The sequence below is a fragment of the Pteropus medius genome, unplaced genomic scaffold (assembly GCF_902729225.1).
Source record: "Pteropus medius unplaced genomic scaffold, Ma_sr-lr_union100, whole genome shotgun sequence".
In the NCBI taxonomy this organism is placed as follows: domain Eukaryota; kingdom Metazoa; phylum Chordata; class Mammalia; order Chiroptera; family Pteropodidae; genus Pteropus; species Pteropus medius.
Window position 1 is genome coordinate 1,967,885 of NW_024352783.1, and position 26,426 is coordinate 1,994,310.

At 35.7% G+C, this 26,426-nt stretch overlaps 1 protein-coding gene and 1 pseudogene across 2 annotated transcripts in view; both read right to left on the reverse strand.

Annotated features, from left to right (window-relative positions):
- Nucleotides 1-26,426, reverse strand: part of STX8 (syntaxin 8) — a 222,975-nt gene that overhangs the window by 194,947 nt on the left and 1,602 nt on the right. The window contains exons 2-4 of one of the 2 annotated variants that reach the window (XM_039847342.1): nt 22,476-22,575; nt 17,632-17,726; nt 8,806-8,916 (exon numbers count right to left, since the gene is read on the reverse strand). In XM_039847342.1, coding sequence (XP_039703276.1) covers nt 8,806-8,916; nt 17,632-17,726; nt 22,476-22,575 — 306 coding nt within the window. The remainder of the gene's footprint in view (nt 1-8,805; nt 8,917-17,631; nt 17,727-22,475; nt 22,576-26,426) is intronic. The other variant, XM_039847343.1, reaches the window with a different exon arrangement.
- On the reverse strand, nt 13,238-13,353 carry LOC120589946 (uncharacterized; annotated as a pseudogene).

Here is a 26,426-nt window from a genome sequence, read left to right on the forward strand (position 1 = left end):
ATGGTTTTGCAATTAGATGAACTGATTCTAGAGTTCACATTTAAAAAAAAGCAAAACTCTTAAAAAAAAGTACAATAACAGAAAACTAGCCCTATGATGTAATAAAATTTATAATAAAATCTCAAAATTAATGGTACCAGCACATGAGTAGACAAAGAGACCAATGCAACACATTATGAAGTCCAGAAATAGATCCAAATATATATGCATTATATGATAATATTTCACCATCTCAAAATTGGTGAAGAAAAGATGGACAACTCGGTAAAAAAAAAATGTAGTCAGTCATGAAAATAGGGTAGCCAAGTAAGAAAAAAGTTGGATTCACACCCTTCACTAAATTAACTTTCCAAATGGATCAAATATTTAACAGATAAAAAATAAAATTATGAAAGTACTTTCAAAAAGCACAGGATTAATTTCTCTATAACCTTGATTCATTATAATTATATATAATAACTGCATAAATCTCTACTGAAAAATAAATAAAACTATCTTCATATGTTACATTGGGATAGGATACAAAAGTTTAGTAACACTCTTCCTGGGGAAGACTGTGTAGAAACAGGCATTCACATAAATTGCTAGCACAAATTTAAATTGGTTTGATGAAAATTATAAATGCATATACCCTCTGACCCAGCCATCCTACTGTTAAGAACTTATCTAGAGGCAGACTCACACATATGTAACCTCTTACATATAAGGTTATTTATTAACCACTATATTTTTTTAATAGAAAAAATATGTGTTAAATATATATGTGTGTGTGTGTGTAACATTGTAGACTGGAAACAACACACATCTCTCTTAATAGGAGACTAGTTAAATAAATTGTGGTATGTGCATACAATGAAATATAAGGCTATAAAATCTAATGACGGAACCCTGTTATAGCTGATTAGAAGACAAAAGAATGTTGTTGTTGAATGTTATGTATAATATGCTATTATTTGTGTAAAAGACGGAGGAAAATAATAAAATATATTCATATTTACTAGTATATACTTAAGAGAACCCTGGAAGAATATGCCAAAAATTAACAATGATACTTATGTCAAGGAAACATAGTAGGAGGCTTATCACTGAATATTGTTACATGCTTTTTAAATTTCTTAGCCATGTGAACATATTACATATGCAAAATACACCCTCCTTCTTCTATTATTTGGAATGTGTTTGAGATGAGTCAGTCTGATGACAATGATAACACTCTGAGAAAGGCAAACTGCACAGACAGCGAGAACCTGGATCCACGATGACATCACTGGGCTGTAGAATTAACCATCCCCCTCAATTCTCTAACTTGGCACTTCTTATATAAAGATATTTTTCTTATTTGAGCCATTTTGAGTACGATTATGTTATCTACAGCTGAGGGCATCCTAACTGCTACACTAGTGTAGCAGCTAATTGCCTACTTGGTTGTGTAAACTGGGTAAGGACAACAAGCACATCTTTTCAGTCCCTTTATATGCTTTACAGTCCTCCTCCTCTCACTTCTACAGACACAACATCCCCTTCTAGTCTTCATTGTCATACCCTTTTGTACTTATGTTTCACTTATGTTTCCCCTACCTGACAAGAATGTACATTATGAAAGATGAACAAATCCCACCACAGTTCACCTCATGTGCCTCTATTAAACGCTGATTCTAATCTTTGCTGACTAAGAAGGTAGCCAGACAGGGGATCAAATATGTGAAGGAAACTGGACTTTGGGTGGTGAACACACAACAGAATATACAGATGTCAAATGATAATGTACACCTGAAAATTATATAACTGCATTAACCCATGTTACCCCAATAAACTTAATAAAAATAAAGAAGGTAGCCAGACTACCAAAGTTACTTACTTTTCCATCAAAGCACCCAAAATAATCAGTGAGCCAGACTCACCAAGTCCCAATTCATTTTCCTCTTCATAAACAAAGACTACATTTCCCAGTCTCGCTTGCACGTAGGTTCAAGCCATGTGACTGGTTATGGCCAATGTGTTGTACATATGAAAATTCCAGGCCACAGCATATAAAGGGATGTGAGTTCTCCACATCCTCCCACTTCTCCTATTACAGTAAATATGGAGGCCTTGTGTCAAGATAGCACAGCCATAGATGGAAACAACCTAAATCCCTGAGTCACCTTTTGAAGGTTGCTGTCCTGGAGTATCACTAGACTTTATATGAGGCAGGCAAAAAGAAAACTTTCATGGGATAAACTCTTGACATTCTGACTGTTTCATCAGAGCCCAGGCTACCACATCCTGACTCAGCCAACCCTTCAACCAACAAAAATTTACTGAGTGCCTATCATATACCCAACTCTGGGTTAGGAGTCATGAAAAACACAGAAAACAATGTAAAGATCTTTATTCATTGAGCAAATATCAAGCACAGTGCTACACTTTGGTCCCTAGCTAACTCAGCTCCCCACTGATACTCTCTCAAAGCACAATATACAGTACTTTTCTGCTAAACTTACTTTACTTATTTATATGATTCTTCAATTCATGTCTGTCTCTTTCACTAAACTGTACATAGCTCAAATGCACAAACTAGGTATTTCTTGTTGTTTTGAGTTTTTTGCTACCATATTTCCGGTATTAGCTACCATATTTCTGGTACGAGTACTTGGCACATAGTAAAGACTCAATAAATATCTACTTAATGAAAGGTTTCTATTTACCACAACATTTTTGCCTTCTTAACTATTTTTTATTAAATCAGCAGGGAATTTTAATATTCCTGACTGTACTTAATACCGCTTTGGTTCAACTATCTTTGGGCTCACTGAAATAGAGAGAAAAGCAAAGCTTTTCTGATTTCAACACATCCTTTACATGTTAGAAAACCTAGGAAATTAGTGTATTTCTGAGACATAAGTAAAAGGGATAAATAATTATGACTTATTCATTGTCTCACATGAGTAGGCTAATGATGCAAGTATATATTCCTTAGCAATTTACTACTTGTAGAGGAGTAGGTTGGTCATGTATTAATAACATAAAGTATAAATCAATGATTCTTTAGGAAATCTCAGTATTATCAGATACAAATCATGTTTCTTATAAACCAAGCTTTAAATTGCAATAAAACATTCAACAATGTAAAATGGGGAACTAGGAGTATTTTCCATGTAATATTTAAAGTAAATTTCTTTTGCCCACCTTGGCTGCCAATACAGTGATGTGTAACATAAACTGAAAGTATTATACCTTTTTTAACAGCTCAAAGAAAAAGTAAATATCTGAAATTAAATTTAAATAAAATGTTTACATTTCATTATCATTTTCTATTCTTTTGCTTATAGCAATTGGTCTGCTTGTTAATATACCATTCATGACACGTAACTACCACCTAAACCCCTAAATAGCTTCCTATTTCCTATAATCCTTAGTATAGTTGGTAGTGTGAAGATTAAAGGTTAGCCAATTAGCCACCCACTACAACTGAGTTAATCTCATAATCTTTGAGATGGTCACAGGGCAGTGGAGTATGCAATGAGGTTTTTTCTTTTTTTTTCTTTTTACAAAGATTTAACTAATTGTGAGACTTAGCAATGCTCTCAAATATAAAGGGCAGCAGGGTTTTCAATCAGAAGCTGTGTCATTGCTTTATAAGTCACGGCTTATCTTCTTCTAAGAGACATTGTTATACAGAAACTTCTTTAACAAGTTTCCAAATTCCCTAAATTAGTCAACCATTGCTTATTTAGACCAAAGTCTCACATCAAGGCTTTCTGCTTTAGAATAATGATCAGTAATCCTTAAGGCAAAACTAAGATTCTGTCACAGACAGCTACACATTAATGTTTGTCTAAAGGAAATGCTAATCCAAACTGAAGTTTGACAATACTCTTCTCTCCTTAATAAGGCCACATATGAAGAGGAAGAGAAAAAAGGAGGAAAGGGAGGGGCAGAAGGACCCCTGGGAATGAGAGATGGAGAAGAGAGAGGAGACCAAGTGTTTGGGTAGGAATGAGAGAGGACAGGGAGGACAGAAAATCTACAGGTTCCAGGTGAGTTCTGGTCAGGTAAACCGATCTTGTGGGATTGCTGCCAGTTATCATGGGGCTTTGAAATACTGCTTAGCAGATTAATCCACTTTCCAACAATAAATGTGTTGTGGTGATAATTTAGCATTAATGGCAAATGTGCCATAGAGAGCACATGTACAGCATTTTAAAGTTCTGACTAGGCTTTTTTTGGCCAATGTGTTTCTGTAGGTCATGAACTAAAGGAAAGACATATGCCACGACTTCCCTGCTCCACAGTGACAAGGCAACCCGCATTGATATAAAGAATTTCAAACGTGAACGAAAATGCTGGACGAGACCACAGATTACAGAAGCGAATAAAAACGCTGGCGGAGCCCAGAGCTAGGAGCTGACTGTGAGGAGGACTGAGGAAATCTTTGTGAGTCATCAGAGATATCAGGGAAACCGACTGGCAGAAGAGGGAATAGAGTTTCTCCAAAGATAGAGCTGAGAGTCCCGACAGCTGGTATTAGAAATGACTAGGTAATTTGACAATCTGGAGGCAAGAGGGCAAGGTTGAACTGTGAGCCAACACTGGTCTTGTCTATGATTGCATTCAGATCTTCAGAAGGCTACGTCCAACCGGAAGAATTATTAGGGTATGGAAGTTGGGAATGGAAGGAGAGCCTCACATGTGGAAACTAGGGGTTTTAAAAAGGCAAAAATTTGGTTCATTCCTGGGTTTTGGCACTAGATAGATAGATAGATAGATAGATAGATAGATAGATACATACATACATACATACATACATACATACATACATACATACATACATAGATACATAGATTAAAAAGGCAAAAATTACACTTTGACATAGGCAGGTGAGTAAAATCAAAGACCAGAAACTCAGACCCCAAATCTAACCTATTTCTAGCAATCTACTTTGACTTGAACATTTGTTCATTTGCTTATCCCTATACTTACATTGTTTGCCTCTAGTAAGTCTACAATGGTGCCACCCTCCCTGACGAATTGGGTCAATGCTATCTGAGTGTCCATTTCATAGCCCTTGAATAGATTCCCAGGGATTTTTCTACATAGCATATGAAGGTGGTTTTATCTAGCATGCATTTTCTTATTGATCAGATTCTAATGAAATGTCTATAGGATCTGCTCTTTTTGGACAGTTATAAGCTAAACTGTGTCCCCACAAAAATTCATGTTGAAATCCTACCACCCAGTACTTCAAAGTGTAATAATATTTGGAGACAGTTCTTTAAAGAGGTAATTAAATTAAAATGAGGTCATTAGAATAGACCCTAATCCATATGGCTGGTATCTCTATAAGAGGAGGAAATTTGGACACAGACACACTCCCAAAAATGACAATGTGAAGACACAGAGAGAAGGTGGCCATCTATAAGCCAAGGACAGAAGCCTAGAACAGATCCTTCCATCATAGACCTCAGAAGGAACCAACCCTGACGACAACTTGATCTTGGACTTCTGGCCTCCAGAAAATACATTTCTGATGTTTAACCATCCACTCCCCGCTTATCTGTGGTACTTCACTATAGCAGCCCTAGCAAACTAATATAAGCAAGTATGTGTACACATATTCACCAGTAATTCACCTTCCAGGCCACCTACCATTCTCTTTCTTCTTTTTACCCTCAATAATTTACTTTCTTCATGGTGATTAGTATCTAATTGCCACATTGGTTTCTTATTCTCAGCCAGACTCTATACCACCTGGAATAGACCATCACTATGTTATGTCCATTTTTACCTCCATCACTCCTCAGGGGTCACCTTTACTCTACAATGCTCACATACTTTTAAACAAAATTCTTCTGGAAGCTCATTTGAACTAACCTAGACTTCTCAAACAAAAAGTATAATATATGTGTTTCCCTGGTTTCATTTTGAGAGCATATAAAAAAGCCTGGGTAGTTTCCTAAATTACATCAAACCCTCAGGACTTTAGTTATCTTTGTTTCATAGTTCCTTCTCAGTCTGGTCTCTCTGTCCCCACACTTCCCCAGCTGTTTACCAAGTAATACCTTGAAGTCCACCACGTGCACCAGCCTTAAACACAGGAGGAGCAGAAAGCAGTCCTACTGGTAGGACTTCAGAGGTCTCAGTAGGCCTCCAAGCCAAATACCTTTGCCACCAACTTTCCAAATCCCCTAAAATTCTCCCAACAATTAATTTATTTTGGGTTCAAGGAGGCTTCAGCTAAACTACCTCCAGAAGGTAAGTCACTGCCAGCCATAGGTTCCACTGCAAGAATGAATGCGTGACTGTTTACTAATAAGACAACAAACAGCACTGGACACTGAGGAAAGGGGACACGAACAAGATTTGGAAAGGGAGAATGGGAGGGCAGAGGATCAGATTCAGAACATGGAACAAGACTGGCCAAGGAGGCCAGGTCCCTCTCCAGCACTCAGGAAGTGGACAGGAATGACAGGAGGACTCTTGGGAACAAAGTAGACAGCATAAACTCCCCGCTACCCTGATGGTGACACTATGCTCCTGAAATAACATTTGATGTTTGCAAAGGTTTTAGAGCTTACAAAGCTCTTCGCATAGCAATCACCTTGTCTGGTCCAAACAACAATGAAAACGAGGCAGAACACCCATCTCCATCTTAAGGTCAATGATTTTGAAGCCAAGATGACCAAGTGAGTTGTAAACAACAGAGCTGAGTCCTTCTAACTCCTGGTCCAGCTTTCTATGGAGAGTTCACATCTGAAGACACACAGATCTAGAGGAAATTCAAACTCTGAGACTGATTAATTCTAGAATCTTGTGCAAGTTACTTAATCCTTCTGAAACTCAGTTTCTCTCCTATAAATTAAGACATTATAAAGATCTCCTGAGCAAAGGCCCATAAAGAGCTTAGCATAATGCCTGGCACACAGAAAACACACAGCAGACATAAGCCATTAGCTCTCACTTCTGGTATACCGTGACAGAAAGCAGTGGTTCTAACCTGTCACCTGTTAGAATCACCTGAGGAGTGTCCCCAGGCCTCTTGCCAGACTACTAATTCAGACTCGGCAAGTATGTGGTCCAGACACTTATATTTCTATTCTTTTCTTTTCTGTCTCCTTTCTTCCTTTTTAAAAATTTTTTATAAGCCTCTTAAGTGCCACAATTACAAACAAATGATATAAAGCAGTATTTCTCAAACTGTGAGGTACATTCAAATAGCCTGAGTATCTTGTTTAAATGTCGATTCAGATTCAGTGGGGCTGGAGTGGCATCTGAGATTCTGCATTTCTAACATACCCAGGTAACCTTGCCACTGCTCCTACAAGGCCACACTTTGAATAGCAAGGATATAGGTAACCACAGGGAATAAAGGGGTGATAAACAAGAGGGGGCCAAAACAACAAAAGCATAAAGGCCTAACGAATAAGTTGGCTCCTTCTACATCACAAAATGACACAATGATAAGCAATAAGCAGGGCCTGACATATCCAGCAGTAATTTACTATTCGTCCTAGTGACCACCTCCACCACTACGAGGTCCAAGTATTTAGATGTTTTCTCCCCTCTGATCTTTACCTCTCTACTTCACCCCATGAAACTTGCTCCGTCTGTTGACTGTGCCTTTATTTAATCTCTGAACTAAAAAGACCTCTTCCTTCAATGTAGAGGCCCTTCTTGACAGATGGTACTCTTCTTCTTGGATCTCCTTGCTCACCTGTTCGATTTCAAAGCCCTAAAGCATGGCCTTCCTCCGTTCACTTCACTCCTGTACCCAAGGGACCACATACCACCAGAGAAATATTGAAACGAATGGCCCACTGGAGGCTTCTGCATTGTTTACACACTCTGCCTGGGACACAACTCCCCCTCACTGACTCCTTGGTTTTATTTCTCCACAGAAACAACATAAGATTTCATCTAGCTTCCTGTATTTTACAATCTGTTTCTAAAAATCTTGGATCAAATGTTCCTGAGAAGACTGGGACTAATAAGAAACTGTTTCGTCCTCTTCGGCTTGCCCAAGGGCAGTGATTTGCAAATCTGGCTGCAGAATCACCTGAAAATCTATTACTATCCTCCCCCACCCCCCGCCACCCCAATTTAATTGTCTGAGGTGGGGCCTGGTAATGTGTGGCCAGGAGTCGAAACCATTGCCCCTGGGAAGCCATATCACACTTAACTAAGCCGGAACAAGCTGCCTTTCCACAATAACAGCATCATCTCTGATGGGAAAGGGGGAGAGGAAGTTTCTATCCTAAGTTCATTTCCTTCTATGACTGTCCCCACGACGATATTAAGGGAATTCTGGAAGCCGGGAGGAGGCCAATTCTAAAGATGTAACAATGCACGACTCATTAACCTTAACCTTGGAAAGCTGGACTTCTCTGGGTCTTCCGGCAGAGCTGGGTACAGAGAAGCTGTTACCTCATTGGCAAAGAACGGAGAGAAAAATGCAATTACCACTCCTCTACCTCCAGGAACCAGAGACTAGTCTTATCTGGACACCTTTCCTCAACATGCCGTTAAAAAAAAACACATTTTCCCAGATAAGTATATAACTTTAGGAGTTTAAAAGGCAACTAACATAGCTGAAAGCTCAACCAAAGAATGCAGCTGTTCTGACTTTGTCTATAGTCTGCCTGACCATATCCAGTTTACTAAACCTAGAAAATTAATGAAAACTAAATAGAAAATTACAGGCAAACACTATAAATGAACAGAATATATTTTACTAGTTAAAGAAATGAAGCCATTCAGGAAACAGCTGTACTCTCTGCAAGTAAATCTTCACCCACCATATAATCCCTGTAAATGAAAATATCATACCTGATGAGATCTGGTTCTGCACCCTCATTCTTAAAGGATGCCAGAAGTAGTCTCTCTCGAGTTACAAGATCGTCCAATAGGTTCTGTCTTCGGTCTCCTTCAAGCTGTGTTCTGCAGACATCTTGTTAAGGTCCAACGGTGGGAGAATGACCTCATTTTACCTATCACATTATTAAGTGAGCTCTCCAAGTCAGTTGTCACTGTTACAGACTCAAATCAATCCTATTTAGAAGAGACCCTTCTTCTCCTGCCCTGACCTTCAACTTCACTGATCCTTCAAGCAAAGGATCTTGATAGAACCACTGCAGTGGGACTTACAAACACTGACACAGATCCACCAAACTCCTTGAGAAATAAAGCAAGTAAATATTTTTTTCCTCCCAGTGACCAAGACTGATATGATTATTCCTGTCCAACAGGACAGTCTGACTCAGTGATTCCTTAGGTTTTGAGTTACAGGTGTTAGTGGTTAAGGCTGTTTTCCTAGACTAATACTCTAAGATATTCTGTTTAAAAAGGAAAAAAAAGGTTTCTATATTGCCCTTTCTTCCATATTAATGCCTATTAACACCTGGAATATATTTTGAAAAGTGCTACTTTATGCAACAGATTCATTCTAAAAGTTGTTACCGTCAGTTCATTATTTAATACATGCATGATCTTTAATTATGAAGAAAATTACAAAGAAATAATCACAGACTAGGAGTCCAAAGCCTGTTAGTCCTATTTTGACCACTGTGTATGATCTTAAACCAGCTATTTAATCTTTTTGGATCTGTTTCTTTATATGTAATGCCAGAGATGCCAGAGAAATTTAACACAATTCATAAGTCATGGTTAAAAAAATAATCAGGACTAAATCCAAAATTTTATATACTAGTTTTCTTTAAGAAAACTACAAGAGTTCTTCCAGGTCATTTGTTCGTGTGTGTGTTTAAAGAAATAAAGGAAATGTTAATGGAGAAAACTTCTGCCATAAGGAGAACAAGTAGAGGAAACTAACGAACAGTTTTGAAAGGCTGTATCTCACATAAGACATAAAAAGCAAGCACAAAAATAAGCCACCTCAACATGTTGGGCTTCATTTGGCTTTTACTTTTTTATTAAATGGCCTTTGTTTAATTAGAGCTGAAACATTCATGACTGAAAGTAGTTCCAGCCACAATTACCTAGTTATAGTAAGACATTAGTGAGACCGCTGCTTTGAATTTACAGATACTTTTCTTTTTAAAAGAGGGATGACAAACACTGCATTTAGCCACCCTCCTCCCCACAAAAAAAATCTGAGAAATTGGCAGAATCAAGCAGTAGCATCACCATTCCCTGGATGAGAAAACCACAGCCCAGTGAATCTACAACTTGTGTTGCTAATTTTGAATAGAAAGAGCTGGCTAGCTAGTAAAATAGTAAATAAAACTGTAAAAAAATTCTCCCAGTAACAGATAGTAGAAAAATCATAAAAGCTCCAAATTCAAGCATTGTTGATGGCTTTAGATATTTAAACATAATAAATTAATTCTCTCAACATTCCAGAGTGCCATGGTTGTAAAATTACTACCACCACTTTTCCATTTCCTATTTGATAACAGTCACTAAATATCCCATCTTGGAAACCATGAAGTAGCAACTGTAACTAAGAAACAGTGGGCTTAAGTACCTCGTCTGTATTAATAAAAGGGCAAAGTATCAATGCAACCTCAAGAATAAATATTGATGTGTTTCAAATTTGTGGTAAATTGTCAATAAAGCAAAAGACTTTTCTTCTATCTAAAAGAAGTTCCTGAGAAAACAAAAACAAAAATGACAGAAGCTATAACATGAATTCTATAGGACAAAATGGGAATTTTAAATTGTGGAAACTGTTAATTATATCACAATACCAACTAGCCTTATCTTATATTCTATGCTCAACATACTGGCATGGCAATCTGTGGTTTTCAGAATGCAACCACCCAAGCAAACGTAAGCTGAACTATAATGCAATATTACAACTAAGCACAGATTTAAACATAAAAAGTAAAATTATAAAAGTATCATTGAAAGAAGACATAGGAGAACTTTTTAATAATCTTGGTGTAGGAAAAATCTTTCTAGTCCAGACTGAAAACCTAAAGTCCATGAAGGGAAAGATAAATCTGGCTTTATAAAATTTAAAAACTTTTTAAATATATGCAAAATAAAATTACAAGTGGCAACTTAATTGTAGCAAATAAAAAAAGGCAAAAGACATAACAGAGCACAGAAAAAAAGAAACACTAATAACTCTAATCAAACAAAAACTACTCAGCTTTACATTAGTATAAGAAATGGAAATGGAAATATGATTTGACTTGCACCTATCAGATAGGAAACTGTGGGAGGCAGCTCTAGAAAGAGCCAAGGAATCAGGCACTCTCAGACATTCTTGGCTGGAATGTAAACAGGTTCGACCAATTGCCACATTGCCTTCTAAATATCTAAGAAAATTTAAAAGGCACATTCTTGCAACAGGAATTCCTCCTGCATATATATTCACACATTTGTACAGACTTGGAAACAAAGATGTTCACTCCAGCATTATTTATAATAGCCAAAATACTGTAAACATCCTAAAATTCATTAATAAGGAACTAGAGCATTTTTACAATGTAATGCTTTGCAGCCTGAAAGAAAACAAGGAAGCTCTTTATGTACCAATGATAATGGTAATTAACATTTCTGAGTATTTACTAAGTGCTTACATGAATTATTTGATATGAAATAATCTCCAAAATGCAGTGTAGTATTAAACCGAAAAATGATTTTAAAAAGCAGTAGCAGCAAAGAACTAAATAGTGACTATGTTCCCATTGTTATTAAAAAAAAATCAGATGGTCATATATGTTTGTACATACACAGAAAATTTCTGGGAGGCTATGCAAACAACTGCCTCTAAGGAGGGGGAACTGGGGATTCAGCAGGTAAGAGAGACTTACTTTTCATTAAATATTGTTTTGTATTCTTTGACTCTATCATATGCCAATTAATAAAAACACAACTTTCAAAACTATATGTACAGTATGATCTCTTTATAATCAAATTATTTTTATACTTTCCTGTGTGTGTGTGTATAAATATATTTGTTCATGCCTAGAAAAGCCTGGGATGACAGATACCAACCATCAACAGTGTTACCTTCGAAAAATGAGAAGGAACAAGAGGTAGGTGAGGAAGAGAGCACAGTCACTGGTAAAAACAATAAGAAGTGTAGAGGAAGAAAGTATTTTTAATAATAAAAACAGTAAAAATGAGTTTTAAAATTTAGGAGACACTAGTTACAGATTGAAGCTAGTTACAAATAGACTCATTTAATTAAAGAATATCAATTTCAAGAGCAGTATAACTTGGTGATTTTGTTTTCTAGATTATTAGTAACTGAAGAACGGAATCCCAGACACTTAATGCTAGAAGAGGGCTTAGAGATCCCCTAATCTAATTCTTTTGTTCTCCTGACCAGAAAACTAGGGCCCACTGTGGATAAGTCACTCAGCTGGTAACAGCAGTGCTAGGCCAGAGCCCAGCTCCTTCTGCTCTAAATCATGGCTTTTCCACTACATTGTGCTGAGCTTGACCACCAAATGTTCCAGGGCTTCTCCCACCTGAGGTTCCCAGGGATGCTCATTTAACTTTGCCACTTTTTAGCATCCTGTTAAAAACAATAACATTACTGGTATTCTAATTCAGAACATTCCCAGAGACTCCATGTAAATCTGGGAAAACCAACACTCCACTAGGAACACTCTACCTCTTTAATTTTTATTTTAATCTATTTTAAGAACAGAACATAAGGAGATTGGGGGGTAAGGGTACTGTGGTCAGAAAATACTGCATGTATGTGGACTCATGGTAATTTGGGGCAGTGGAGACAAGATAAGGAATGACAAGTAGAAAACAAGGCACATAGTCAGTAGCCAGTGTTGGGATGTCCTCTTCCACTGACATGGTGAATAACCAAGGAAGGTCAGAGAACAGACAAGGAAAAAGCTCTAACTACCACAGTACTTTCTCATCAGCTAGGATGATTTTTACATGTGATTATAGCTAATTCAGAGATGTAAGCTTGTAAATGAAATCAGATCCTGATTTCACATTACCAATACCTATTACCAATGTTCTCAAGTCCAGCTTTTCTGCTATAACCTGGTAATCACTTTGAACCTAAGGTGAAGTGGAGTGAAGATGGTGCTGGACCCATAGGATGCCACACTCCACTCCAGCTTCTGGATTTTCTCTTTAGTTGGTAGGTTTAAGAATTTAGGCAAGTCTTACTTGTAAATTAATTGCTTTGGAGAAGGAAGTTTGCAGATAATGCTTCCCAGTACCATAACAGAACTGCAAGAGACAGTTTAGGCTCCTGGAGACCACATTTTCTGGCTCACAAAGCATTTCACCCTTTTATTACTATTATTATTTATGTCTAGAGCACCTGGTCTTCCTAGGTGGTTTCCCATCCAAGTACTAACCAGGCCTGACCCTGCTTAGCTTCCGAGATCAGACATCGGGCTTGTTCAGGGTGGCATGGCCATGGACCATGAACCGTGGCTCCACTGGGGCACAAACCCAGGACCTTCTGCATGTAAAGCAGACGTGCTAACCGCTACACTATGGAACCACGTCCTACCTTTTTTTTTTTTAAGTTAATACACTCTACTAAATATCTGTTTTGTACAGGCCAGGTCCTTACTGTCGTCAAAGCACTGATCGCAATTTGTAAGTACTATTTTAATACTATTGTTATCTGTGTGCTATAATATAACCTCTTTACATGACTATAAACTCCATAAGGACTACCTATAAGTTCTCAATGGTATCTGCAATTTTTACAATAATGATATAATAATAAGTAGCAGCTAATCCTCCAGGAGGGCTTATTGTATGCAAAGTGCCATCGACGCATATAATTTAATCCTCACAACAATCCTATAAGCCAGGTATATTTTTGTTATCCTTTTTTTTTCTACAGATGAGAAAAATGAGGCACAAAGAGGTTAAGTAGCTTGTCCAAGGTGACACAGTAAGTGTTGATAATACCTTTTATTTAACACTCACCATTAACAGAGTCTAGTCCTCTGAGGTATTTTAAATATATTTTCTTCAACTTTCACAACAATCTTGCAAAGTATGATTATTCCTACTCTACAGACAATGAAACTAAGGTCGAGCAAGGCGAAATTGCTCTTTGGCCTTGAAGAAGCATAAGAGCTGGTTTTCAATCTTAGTTCTGTCTGGTTCCAAAACCAGTGTTGTTTCTACTACACCAATGGTGCCCAGGCTTTGGATTTCAGAGAGCAGAAATATTTCCAAACCAAATGTGGGAGGTGGGAGACTTATATAAAGTTACCAATTATACATTTTGCCATGTACTGATATTCAAAAAAGACATCAACAGACAAAACTACCACCTACTTTTATTTCCATGGTAAAAGGATGTTAACACCAAAAACTAGAAAGAACCACATAACAGACTATAAATCAGAAAATTTCTGCTGACATAAACACTATCTTGTCCTTTCCTACATTACCAGCTACCAGTAAAGACTGTCATGGACAAGTGCAGTGTTTGAGAACCATTTTGCCTTCACTGAAACCACTGGGGGCTATCACTAAAATCTATTACATTAGCCTCTCCACACAAACATTTATTATAAGGTGATTACTGCATCTATCTATCCACCTACCTCTCCATCTACCTATCTTTTCTCTCAAAAATACAAAGTAGAAAAGTTATTTATAGATTTTTACAGAATTTCTCCTAAGACACCAATCCCTTTGTAAAGAGATTTGTAAAATTCTCTTTTAATAGCAAAGATGATGCCTTTGAAAACCCGAGCTTCATGAAAAGCCGACCCTACAAATAACTTAGTAGTACCTGAAATTTCACATGCAGTCTCCTGTAGTACACACCTTTTCTCGACTGGTGAGGCAATTATGATTTCTATCTCAAAGAACTGTGAACAGAAGTTAATGTTTTCCAGCAGTTTTAAATTCTCTGGCTGCAAGACTTTGGTTTATGAATTGCAAACTAACCGATTCAAAAGCACAGACCTTCACTTTAATTTCACATTTACTCTTGCCAGGAGAAAAATACTTTTTCAGGAAAGAGCAATAACATCTTGTGCCTAAAATCCACGAATTTAGTATTTTCAGAGGACTTATCTTTCTGGCAACTCCTAGTGTTCTTTGGAAAGCTTCACAAATGCAGAAAGGCATAAATTTACCCAGTAAAGTACCATAAACTCTCAACTACCCGACACAGTAAGGAAATGTGGTATTCAAACAGTCACATTAAAAAAGTCACCCAACATTAATTACGCCTCATAAAAAGAATTAAAAAATCACTCTATTGGTGATTTATGACCAAAATTTTTTCTAAGAATTACAACATCATAAAGTATATCTAATAAACCACAGTGAACACTGTTTAATCTTTCTGATGATTAAGAAGGGTCTTGGGGACCTGCGCTATAAACAGGATTTATCTTGGCACTAAAGCAGCATGCCAATTAATAGGGGATTCTAGTTGAAGACATGCCAGGTGACAATTGACTGTATTATTTTTACTGAAGTAGAACTCAGCTTTTAAATAACTGGTGTTGGGGCCAAACAGTCCTGCATATGAATTCTAGCTCTTCCATTTCCCAGCTGTGGGTTCGGGGCAATTTACTTAGGCTGTCAAAGATTCCTCTCCTCAGTGTAAAAATCTCCTCTGCTGTAATGCTGGATTCTCTTTCCAACTCAAACTATGACTTGGGGTGCAAGGTTTGACCTGGCCTCAATACCTTTTTGTAAGGAAGGGAAGGAATCACCAAAACAAACAATATGAGGTTATTAGGACTAACGGGTTGCTATCTGATTTATCTTAAAAACAGAGGATAACTGCCATAGAATTATTTAAAATATTTGGTAAAAGGAAGATCATGGAAAGGGAAGATGTGGGGAACAGAAAGAGAATTAAATAGGGGGCTTTATAACATAGAAACTACCTCTTCCTTTCCATTCTAAGAAATGGACTCCTTGAAAATACAGAGGGTTGGAGTGCCCCCATGGGGTGGATTATCTGAATTTCACCCTTAGTACTGGTTGCAGTTCCAGTTGTTTGAAAAACTACATAGGATTTGAAAGAAAGCTGTTTTATTCCAGTTGAGTTTTTGCTTTCTCCTAGGAAATTCTAAATTATCTACATTAAGGCCCTTAAATATTTTCATAATATATTTAATAACTGTTTGGTATTTTAGAATGCCTCGTGCTTAATTCAGCAAATTCTGAGATCACCACAAAACCAAAGTCGGAGATTTTAAAAGTATTTTAAACTGCAAGCATGTAGAAGAACAAAGTCAATTACTGTGGCATGCTTAGGACTCTCTATAATTAATAACCAGAAATTATCAATAGAAAAAAGTAAAAGTTCTTAATTTGTATCTTTCTTGCACTATAGATTTAGCACATAAGTATAAGATGAATAATAATCAGCTACCTCAATGGAAGTTAGCAAATACACGGTTGTTCATATTGCATCGTGTGATGATATTCAGTTACCTTTCCAATATTTGTTTTAGGTAACAATAAAATGAGTTTGCATACCTTGACCTCATGTGCAGATTTCCTAATACTTAGTACTGAAAGTGGAAAAAATAACCCTATCAATCTGAAACTATTTGAGGTCTCTATGTTGAGACTTGTTGATTCTGATAAAAACTCTTTATGTAATAGACTAACTGTGCAGTTATAAATGATACCAGATGAAGAGTAAAGTTACAAACTAAATATCGGAATATTCCAATTATGTTAAAAATAAGGTCTTGATTGTTTATTTAAATTAAACTTTTATTTGAAACCTTAGTGGGTTAAGAAGTGACTATTTGGGAAATCATATGACTAATCTAAATGAACCTACCTGGTGACATAACTGGAGAAATATATATTTTTAAAATATTTTCTATTGTTTTATCTAAAAAGCTTAATTCCTACATTTTCCCACATTTAAAATTAGGCAGTAACAACTATTTCTTGAGACACTAAAATTTGGGTTTTTGGTATGAACTACTGACAATTTAAATAAATGATGAAAGAAGACCAGTTTGAGGTCAGTTTTCAAACCAATATAAACTCAGGTTTAAAGAATTCCTTTAGACAACAGACCACATGTATTTTGCTAAACTGATCAGATTATGAATTTCTAAAAAAAAAGTTTTGATATTTACAATATTGGTGGAAGGTTGAGATGATGGCATGACTTGCTTCAAGCAAGTATTCTCCCACAAAAAAAAACTCCCAAACCAGAGGCAGTGTCTGTACCCTATGGAAGAATAATAAGGCAAACAAGTCACATCTTAATAATATACATTAACAGGAAAAAAAGAAAAAAGATGTATGGTTTCTACTACTGGCCTCTTGAAAAAGAAAATGGATCATCCAAAACTCTGGAAACTCCAGAAGCAGAATCACAGCTCAGGATGATCATGGAAGTCTTCCTGTTGGAGCAGTGACTAACCATCTTGAAGGCTGTCTAGACAGGTGGCAGAGCAAGGCTCTATGTAAATATAGCACTGACAGAAAGCATTAGCTTCCTGCACTGTAAAGGTTGCACACAAATAAGTTAATTCCTTCAGTATGTCTTGCTTTGCCAGCATATTCACTGTAAAACATGTAAGACACTTAAAATAGAAATCAAGATTATGGGCAATATTTTGGAAACCAGGTCTTCCTTAAGCTGTGGAAAATTTGGGTGGCCCAGATTCCTTCCTTTCTTAAAATAAGATTGTTTTTCCTCCCACTCTAGAAAAGAGGTGGAAATGTTTACATGGATACATCTGATGTGTTGACACAGCTCTTAGCAATAAGTCCTTCAAAAGGGCGATCTTTTCCTTCAGATTCTGCAACAAAGCTCTGATTGTCACGGTAAGCTGAAAAGAAAAGAACACATCCTAAGTATGCTAGTCCAGAGGTATAGAATCTATTAAAAATATCATGTAAATGCTGCTTTACATACTATGACTTGATCAAGAAAGGGCTGGAAGAGATGCTTGGCCTCCCAATGACAACCTCAGGGTCAGAGGAATCTTAACCTTGGCCAGGTCCAGCCACCCTGGCACCCACTGTACTACTTGACCAGGTGGTAAGCCAGTCCATACATACCTGAACATTGACAGTGACTGGAAATTGACACTCTGCCCTCACAATCTGATGAATTCTATCCCCTGAGCATCTATCCTCTAATCCCATTTGGAGCCGCACAGGAAATTGTGTTCCCCAGTCTTCATTCACCCATGAAAATCCCATGATATACTCAACTCTGCTTCACATGACAAGATGTCAAGTCCCATTGCCATCCTGGCCAGTCTTCTCTAAACACACTGGTATACTTAAAACTCATTTAAAAGTTTTATAGTAGTGTGTTCTTTTTATACAAGAGGAATGTTAACCATACGTGACTCTTTTTCCAGGACTGTATAAATTTTTTCCAATCATTCTAGAAACCCAGAGGAAATTTCTGTTTGTGACTCTAAGTGCTACCTTACAGGATGGAGGAGGGGTGGGAAGAGAGCCTCTCAGGAACTTAGAAATATGAAAAATAAAATTGCCCATTAAATTAAACATAGTCGACCATGGATGAAATCAGAGATATGTTTGAAAACATATACTATCACAGGTTTCATTTGCTAACCTGTTAAAATTAGCAGTTTTACAACTATAGTGGAAGCAGGGGCTCCCTCCTTAGATTAACAGGGTCACACTAAAGAAAAAACAGCAGAACACCAGAGGCTGGCCAAGGGCTACACACATCAAGCAACCCTCAAAGGTGTCAGCAGCCAAGAAAAGTCTAACTTTAACTATTCTAATACCCTTGGGAACCACAGAAAAACCACCCACAATGTTAACAGGGAAATGCCAAGGAGAGTGGATTTTAACTCAATCGAGAAGAGCTAAACAAACAAAAAGCACCACACACACACACACACACACACACACACACACACACACACACACACACACACACACACACACACCCAGGCCCTAAGAAGGGTCTACAAAATTAAAAACCAAAAATATTCAAGAGATGAAAGAGAATATAGCCATTAAAAAGTATGACTAAAATCTAAATTTGTTAACATAGAAAGATATTCATCATGACTTATTAAAAGAAAAAAATCAAGTCATAAAATAAAATGTTATCCACACAAAGAAAAAATAATCCAGAACTAAATATATCAAAATGTATTCTGATGTATTTGGTGACTCTAAGTAGTGAGATTTCTTAATAATAATAAGAAAATAATTACCTTTATAATCATGAAAAAATGTCTGATATCATAATTTAACAGAATCTGTCCAAAGCACAGAAAAAAGAAGGAATGCCTAACTCATATTTTAAGCTAACACACACTGGTAACAAGCACTGACAGAGACAATAGAAAAGAGGAAAACATAAGCCGATCTCTCAAGCATTATAAATGTAAAAGTCTTTTAAAAACATTAGCAAAGCAATTCAGAATTACATAAAAAATGACAATATACTATCACCAAGTAGAATTTATCCCAGAAATTTAAGAACAGTTTGATGTTAGAAAATCTAATGATAAAGCTAATAGTGTTAATGATTAAAAACAGAATAAACATTTGATTAATACAGCAAGGGAGAAATTAATTAAAAACAAAACAAAGAAAGAAAACTATGAATGGAACACTACTGCTTTAACTATATTATTATTTAAATTTGGTCTGGAAGTTGTAACCAGTGCAATAAGACAAGTTACAGAAATAAATAAGGGTTTTAAAGGAGATGAAATTATCATGATTTGCAGATTAATAATAGTCTATTTAGGAAAGTTAAGAAAATCAACTGAAAGGTTACTAGAAACAAGAAAAGAATTCGGTATGCTAATTAATCATAAAATGAAAAAATCAAGGGCATTCCTAAATTCAGTAATAGGGAGAATTTTTTAAATTATTTTTTTTAAATATGAAAATATCAATAAAATCTAAAAAGTATCTAGTGCAGTACCTGGCATATAGTAACTGCAGAAAATACTGCTTGCTGAAGAAATGAGTACAAGTAAACATTCTCCAATTTAATGCACATGCTCTCCAATTTAATGTATAAATATAGATTCAAAATTCAATTTGGAGTTCTTTTATTGGAGAGGAGGTAATTGAAGCGCAGTACAAAATTCTTTTTAATGAAGCTATGAAAGATCACTCTAAAAGAAGGATAAATTAAGGAACATATAGAAAAATCACGAATAGGTATAATAAAGGGGGCCTTAAACAATCATATATTAAATCTTTATAAAAACTACAAGAGTATGATGGTAGCAATTACCAACAGCTTCATTAATGCAACAGAACAGAGGGTCCAGAAACAATGAACGAAATATGGAATATTTCATACCCTGTAAGGGGAAGGGAATTAATAATTTAGTAAATGGCAGCAAAAAAAATAGATGCCTACAATACACCAAAATAAGCTTCCAATATTATAAATACCTATAAACAGAAGAAAATTTAAAGAAAATTTAGATAATTAGGTAAAATATTTATATAATCTCTGGGTGTAAAAGGCCTTTCTAAGCATTATCTCCCTTCCCCCTATAAGAAAAGACTACAAATAAAAATATTAATAATTTCAAATAAAATTTAAAAACAAATACATGTTTTTAAAAAAATCATTTATTAAATCAAAAGCCAAATTAATAGAAAAATATTTGTACCACATATGCCAGATCGAGACTTAATATAGTTAACATACATAAAAAACACTTTGAAATTATGAGATAAATTAGGTTAGGGACTTATGGATACACAGTTATTTCATAAAGGAAGAAATATAAATATCCAATAAATATACAAAAAGATGCTCAATGGCATAAGTAATAAAACCATACAATAAACTATTGCATACTTTCATCTAACAGAGTAAGAAAGATTTTTAAAAGATAATCAGAAATGGTATGGAAATAAAATTCTGTAATGTATATATGTCAAAAAGCTTAAAATTTTATACAATCTAAATCCAGAAAGTCTAGTTGAGGAATTTACTCTACCCTGGGCCATAATCTAGTCACACTGAAAACTCATGTATAATTAGAAATAATCTAACTGCTCAAGAAGATGATACTGGTTAAATGGAACAAAGAGCTAAATGTAAAAAATGAAACCATACATTTACTAGAAGAAAACAGGAATAAATTCCTTTATAATCTGCAAACACAAAAGCTATGAGTGAAAACAGAAGCAATTAAAAATTGATAGTTAACTTCATTTAAATGAAACTTTTACATGACAGAAGATACCATAAGTATAGTCAAACAACAAATAATAAAAGAGAAAATAATTACACTATATCACAAAGAGCTAATCTCCCTAATGTATAAGGAGCTCTTACAGACTAAAACAGACCAACAATCCAATAGAAAAGTGGGAAAACGACAAGAAGTCAGTTCACAGAAAACATATATAAATAGTGCTTTAGGCATGTGAAAACATAACTTTATCTGATTCATAATACCAAAAATGCAAATTTAAAACTACATTGAAATATATCTCACTAATCAGACTGGCAAAAATTCAGAAGACTGACAACACCCTGTTGGCCAGCCTGTGAAGAAACAGAAACTCTCATGCACTGCTGGTAGGGATGTCAAAGGTGACAACCCCTACAGAGATTTTGGCAACAAATAAAAAAATTACATATGCCCTAGTTCTGAGAATTCACCTCTAAAAGACACTCCCACAAATACAAAGGGGGGAAAAAAACCTCACAAAGCTACATAATGTAGCATTATTCATAACAGCAAAAGACTGGAAACAATCTAAATGCCCATCCTTAGGAGACAGATTAAATGAACTATGGTACATCTACACACTAGAATACTACACAGCCCTAAAGAATAGAGATTTCTAAGATATAGTTAATTTTAAAAAGCAAGAAACAAAAGAACATTTTTTTTGTTTAAAAGAGAAATTAAAAATATATATATATGTAGATGCTTATTTCTGACGAAAGTAATACAGGAATAAACCAAAAATTAATAAAAATGGTTACCTATAAAAAGTGAAGAAGGGGTGGAAAAGAGTGAGTTGGGAACAAGATTTGAGTGTATCTTTGTATATAATTCTGACTTTTTAACAATGTGTTTTACATATTTAAAATTAATTCAACGAGGTGAGGTGGGGGGAGGAAGTCAACCCGAAAAATGATTATAAACAGGAACAAAGGATAGCATAAGACACAGAAACAAAGAATCAATTTTTACATTTTTAAATAATGCATAAAATGCATAAAAAAGACTCTTTCCGTGAGAATGTATACTCAAAGAAGTGAGGACATTGCCTCTGATCTTGCAAAGCCTATAAGATTCACTATTTGGGGGAAAGTGTACCAACCTTAGAACTATACTAAAGTTGTCAGAACCTTTTAAGATAAAACAGAAGAAATTAAAGAGATGCCATGCTTCATTTAATCTCAGTGATTAACTTATTAACCATTTGGTTGTACTGTCAATCCAACATATATAAGCATATAGGTTATTACACACACACACACACACACACACACACACACACACACACCTCCCCCCCCCAGAAATAGGAGGGCTTTCAGACCTCAAGGCTCAAACAAATCATTTCAGGTACTAATCCTCTCCTGGTCTTACCTTGGTTGTATTTTCACCATTTCTTTCATACTGATTTCGTTGTTGAATTTTCTCAGCAATCTCTTGTGCAATTTGGCAAGTAGAATCATATGTAGAGAACCTGTATCAAAGTCATAAAGGGAGAAATATGTTTATTTCCTTAAAAAAATTTCTGTATTTAATATTTTTATATATATGAATATATATATTTACATTCAGGTATATGAAAAAATAGCAGGTAATATAAGACAAGACATAATTAAGAAAATAGGAGGTTGGCTTATAAGGAAATTGGGTCCTGGTCCCAGCTGTGCCACATTTCCTCTCATTCTCCACCAAACTGTCATTTATAAAAGAGGAGCTTAGGCCTAGCTCTATGGTTCCAGACCACACATATGAAAATCAATAGTAAGGAACAATACACCTCTCACCAAATGTGGGGTATAACTGGTAAGTATTCCTGGTGTTCTGAAGTAAGAGAAGTTACTGTTGGTTCAGGCACTCAGACTTGATAGGGCTGGGCCAAGAGGTTACTTCTTGGGCTGAAGCACTGAGTTAAAGCAAGTCTCTCATTCCGACAGAAGGGAAGAGCACATTCTAGATGGAGCAAAAGGCACAAAGAGCAAGCAAAGATGAAAGGAACAAAATGTGCCTGGCATGTTAGGCAGAGTGGTAGCCCTAGGGAGGAGGATTAAGTTTAAAATAGTAGAAGCTAGTTTCTGAAGAACCTTGAACACCAGACTAATCAAATTAGATTTGTAAGAATTTCAGAGCTGTAGAGGCTACTTTTATACATAAAGTCAGACCCTGAAGAGGTCCTTGCCTCTAATCCTCATGTTCTCATTTTAGCCATAAAGAAGAGTGGTTCTGAAACTTTGCTACATATTGAAATAACCGGGGAACCTTAAAAATATAACCCTCCCCCACCCAATTCCTGGTTCATAATCCGAAAGCGTTCTGATTAAATCAATGTTGGGTTTGACTTGGGCAAGTATAAAAACTCCCTAGGTGATTCCAATCTATAGCAAAGTTTGGGAATCACTGGCCTAGCAGTAACAAGCAACCTCATCATGGTATCCAGCATCCAAGTGCCTCAAGCACTAGTTAGGAAAATTAACCTGAACCTCATTTACATAAATAGTTGGGAAGGAGAGTGGCAGACCAGCAGAAGACTTCTCCAGCTATTCAGTTATATAACCAAATACCAGTATTTACTATCTGCAAGGCATAAAGCTATAAAAGATTAGACTATGGTAGAAATAGCATAAAAGAGATTTAAAAGGAAAAAAACAAAGAAGATTAGTGAATAATCTGATATAAGGAGTGAAGAAAAAGTAGATGATTAGAGTTTTTAGGCCTAAGTGATGCCATGACAGAGACTGGAAAGAAGAGAATTGAAAGAACTTTCCAGACTACAAACTGGGCCTTGTTCTAATACAAAAATAAGAAATGCATAAATTGATATATGTATAAGATTTACATTAAAATACACTCAGAAAAAAGAGATGTAGAGAACAGAAATGAAACAAGAATGGCAAAATACTGATAATTGCAGAAACTAGGTGATGAGTATAAAGGGGCTCATCATACTATCCCGCTTTGTGTATTTTTTTCCTTCTATAATAACATTTTTAAAAAGTAAATAGACACAAATTATATTACAAAATGACAATAATCAAAACGGCATGGTATTGGCAGAAAAAGACATAAAGACCAGTGAAACAGAATCAAGAGTCCAGAAGTGAACCCATGTTTATATGAGCAAATAATTTCCGACAAAAAAGCCAAAAACATACAGTGGAGAAAGGAAAGCCTCTTCAATACATGGTACTGGGAAAACTGGAAAGCCACCTGCAAAAGAATGAAACTAGGCTGTTGTCTATCACCACACACCAAAAGTAACTCAAAATGGATTAAAGACCTGAATATAAGACCTGAAACAATAAATTGCACAGAAGAAAACATAGGGACTAAACTCATGGCCCTTGGACTTAAAGAGGATTTTATGAATTTGACCTCAAAGGCAAGGGAAGTAAAAGCAAAAATAAATGAATGGGACTACATCAAACTAAAAAGCTTCTGCACCGCAAAAGAAACTGTCAACAAAGTAAAGAGACAACCATCTGAATGGGAAAATCGCAAGCAACGCCTTGCAAATATAAGGGCCTAATATCCAAAATATATTTAAAAAATTCGTACAACTCAGTAACAACGAAAATCCAATTTAAAAATGGACAGAGGACCTGAACAGACACTTCTTCCAAGAAGACATACGAATGGCCAAAAAACATATGAAACGATGCTCAACATTGCTATTAGGGAAATGCTAATCAAAACCACAATGAGATACCATCTCACACCTGTTAGAATAGCTGTTATCAACAGGACAAGTAATAACAAATGCTGGAGAGGATGCAGAGAAAAAGGAACATTCACACACTGCTGGCGGGACTGCAAATTGGTACAGCCGCTATGGAAAACTGTATGGAGGTTCCTCAAAAAACTAAGAATTGATCTATCATATGATCCAGCAATCCCTTTGCTGGGTATTTACCCCAAAAACTTGAAAACACATATCTGAAAATATATTTGCACACCGATGTTCATAGCAGCATTATTCACAGTGGCCAGGACATGGAAGCTACTGAAGTATTCTATGATAGATGACTGGCTAAAGAAGCTGTGGCACATATATACAATGAAATATTACTCAGCCATAAGAAGAGATGAAATACTGCCATTTGTGACAAGTATGGATCTTGAGATAATCATGCTAAGCAAAATAAGACAGACAGAAAAAGTGGAAATCTATATGATATCACTTATATGTGGAATATAAACCTAAAAGCAGAGACTCATGGACATGGACAATGGACTAGTGGTTACCAGAGGGTAGGGGGTAGGGGGGAGGTAGATGGGGAAAAGGGGTCAAATATATGGTGACGAAAGGAATCTAACTATGCGTGGTGAACATACAATGCAAAATATATATGACTTACAATTCAAGTGTTGAATTGTACACTTGAAACTTACTGGATTTCGTTAACCGATGTCACCATAATAAAAAATAAATTTTAAAAAAAGAATATATTTTGAAATCCATGGCATCTTTTAGTCAGTATTAGTCAGACAGTAATTATTGCCATTGCCTTAGACATACCTTAACAATTTCATTTATATTATTTTAAGTTTGCAAAAGATATATAATTTTTAATAAATCTCTAACAAATAAATCTAAAAATTCTAATAAATAATGATGTCATACTTTTCTTATTGGTATGTAGTATAATGTGTCACCACAGATAAATTCTTACATCCAGTGAAATGTATTAATTTGATTTAAAAGTTTAAATGCCTTAAATTTATACAATGTTACATGTCAAATTTATTCAATAGTTTAAAAAAATAGACAAAAAATCCAATGTTCACTAATTCCTTTTTATTATATTAACAAAGTTTGCAAAAAATAAATTATATTAAAAAAAGTTCGATCAGAATATACAACTATTAAAGTTTAACCGTAATTCTTCCAGTATATCAACAAATAAGTTGCTGTAGCAGTAAAGCTAATTAACTTTCTGAAAGAATCAGCTCAGAGACAAAAATCACTCACTAATTCTGTTAAACTGTGAGCTTACCATTGCTTTGTATGCCATTAAAATAGTAATTGCTATATTCTATTTTTAAACATTAGAACACTACTCAGGAGTGAAGAATCATTAACCTAAGACTTTCAATAGCAAGAGGGCAAAGTTGTAATTGAGTTTGTTTTTATAGACTTTTCAAAGTCTCATTCCATACTCCTTTCTACCTTCCAGATCAGCAACCAACTTTGCAAGGTAACAAACAGCAGAATTACTCCACTGTTTCATCTTCAACAGTCAAATGAGAAAGCCACTATATCAAGCTATTTGAGAGTAACAGGAAAAATTATAAATGTCTTTTCAACATTAACTGTGGGAGAGGCTTGGG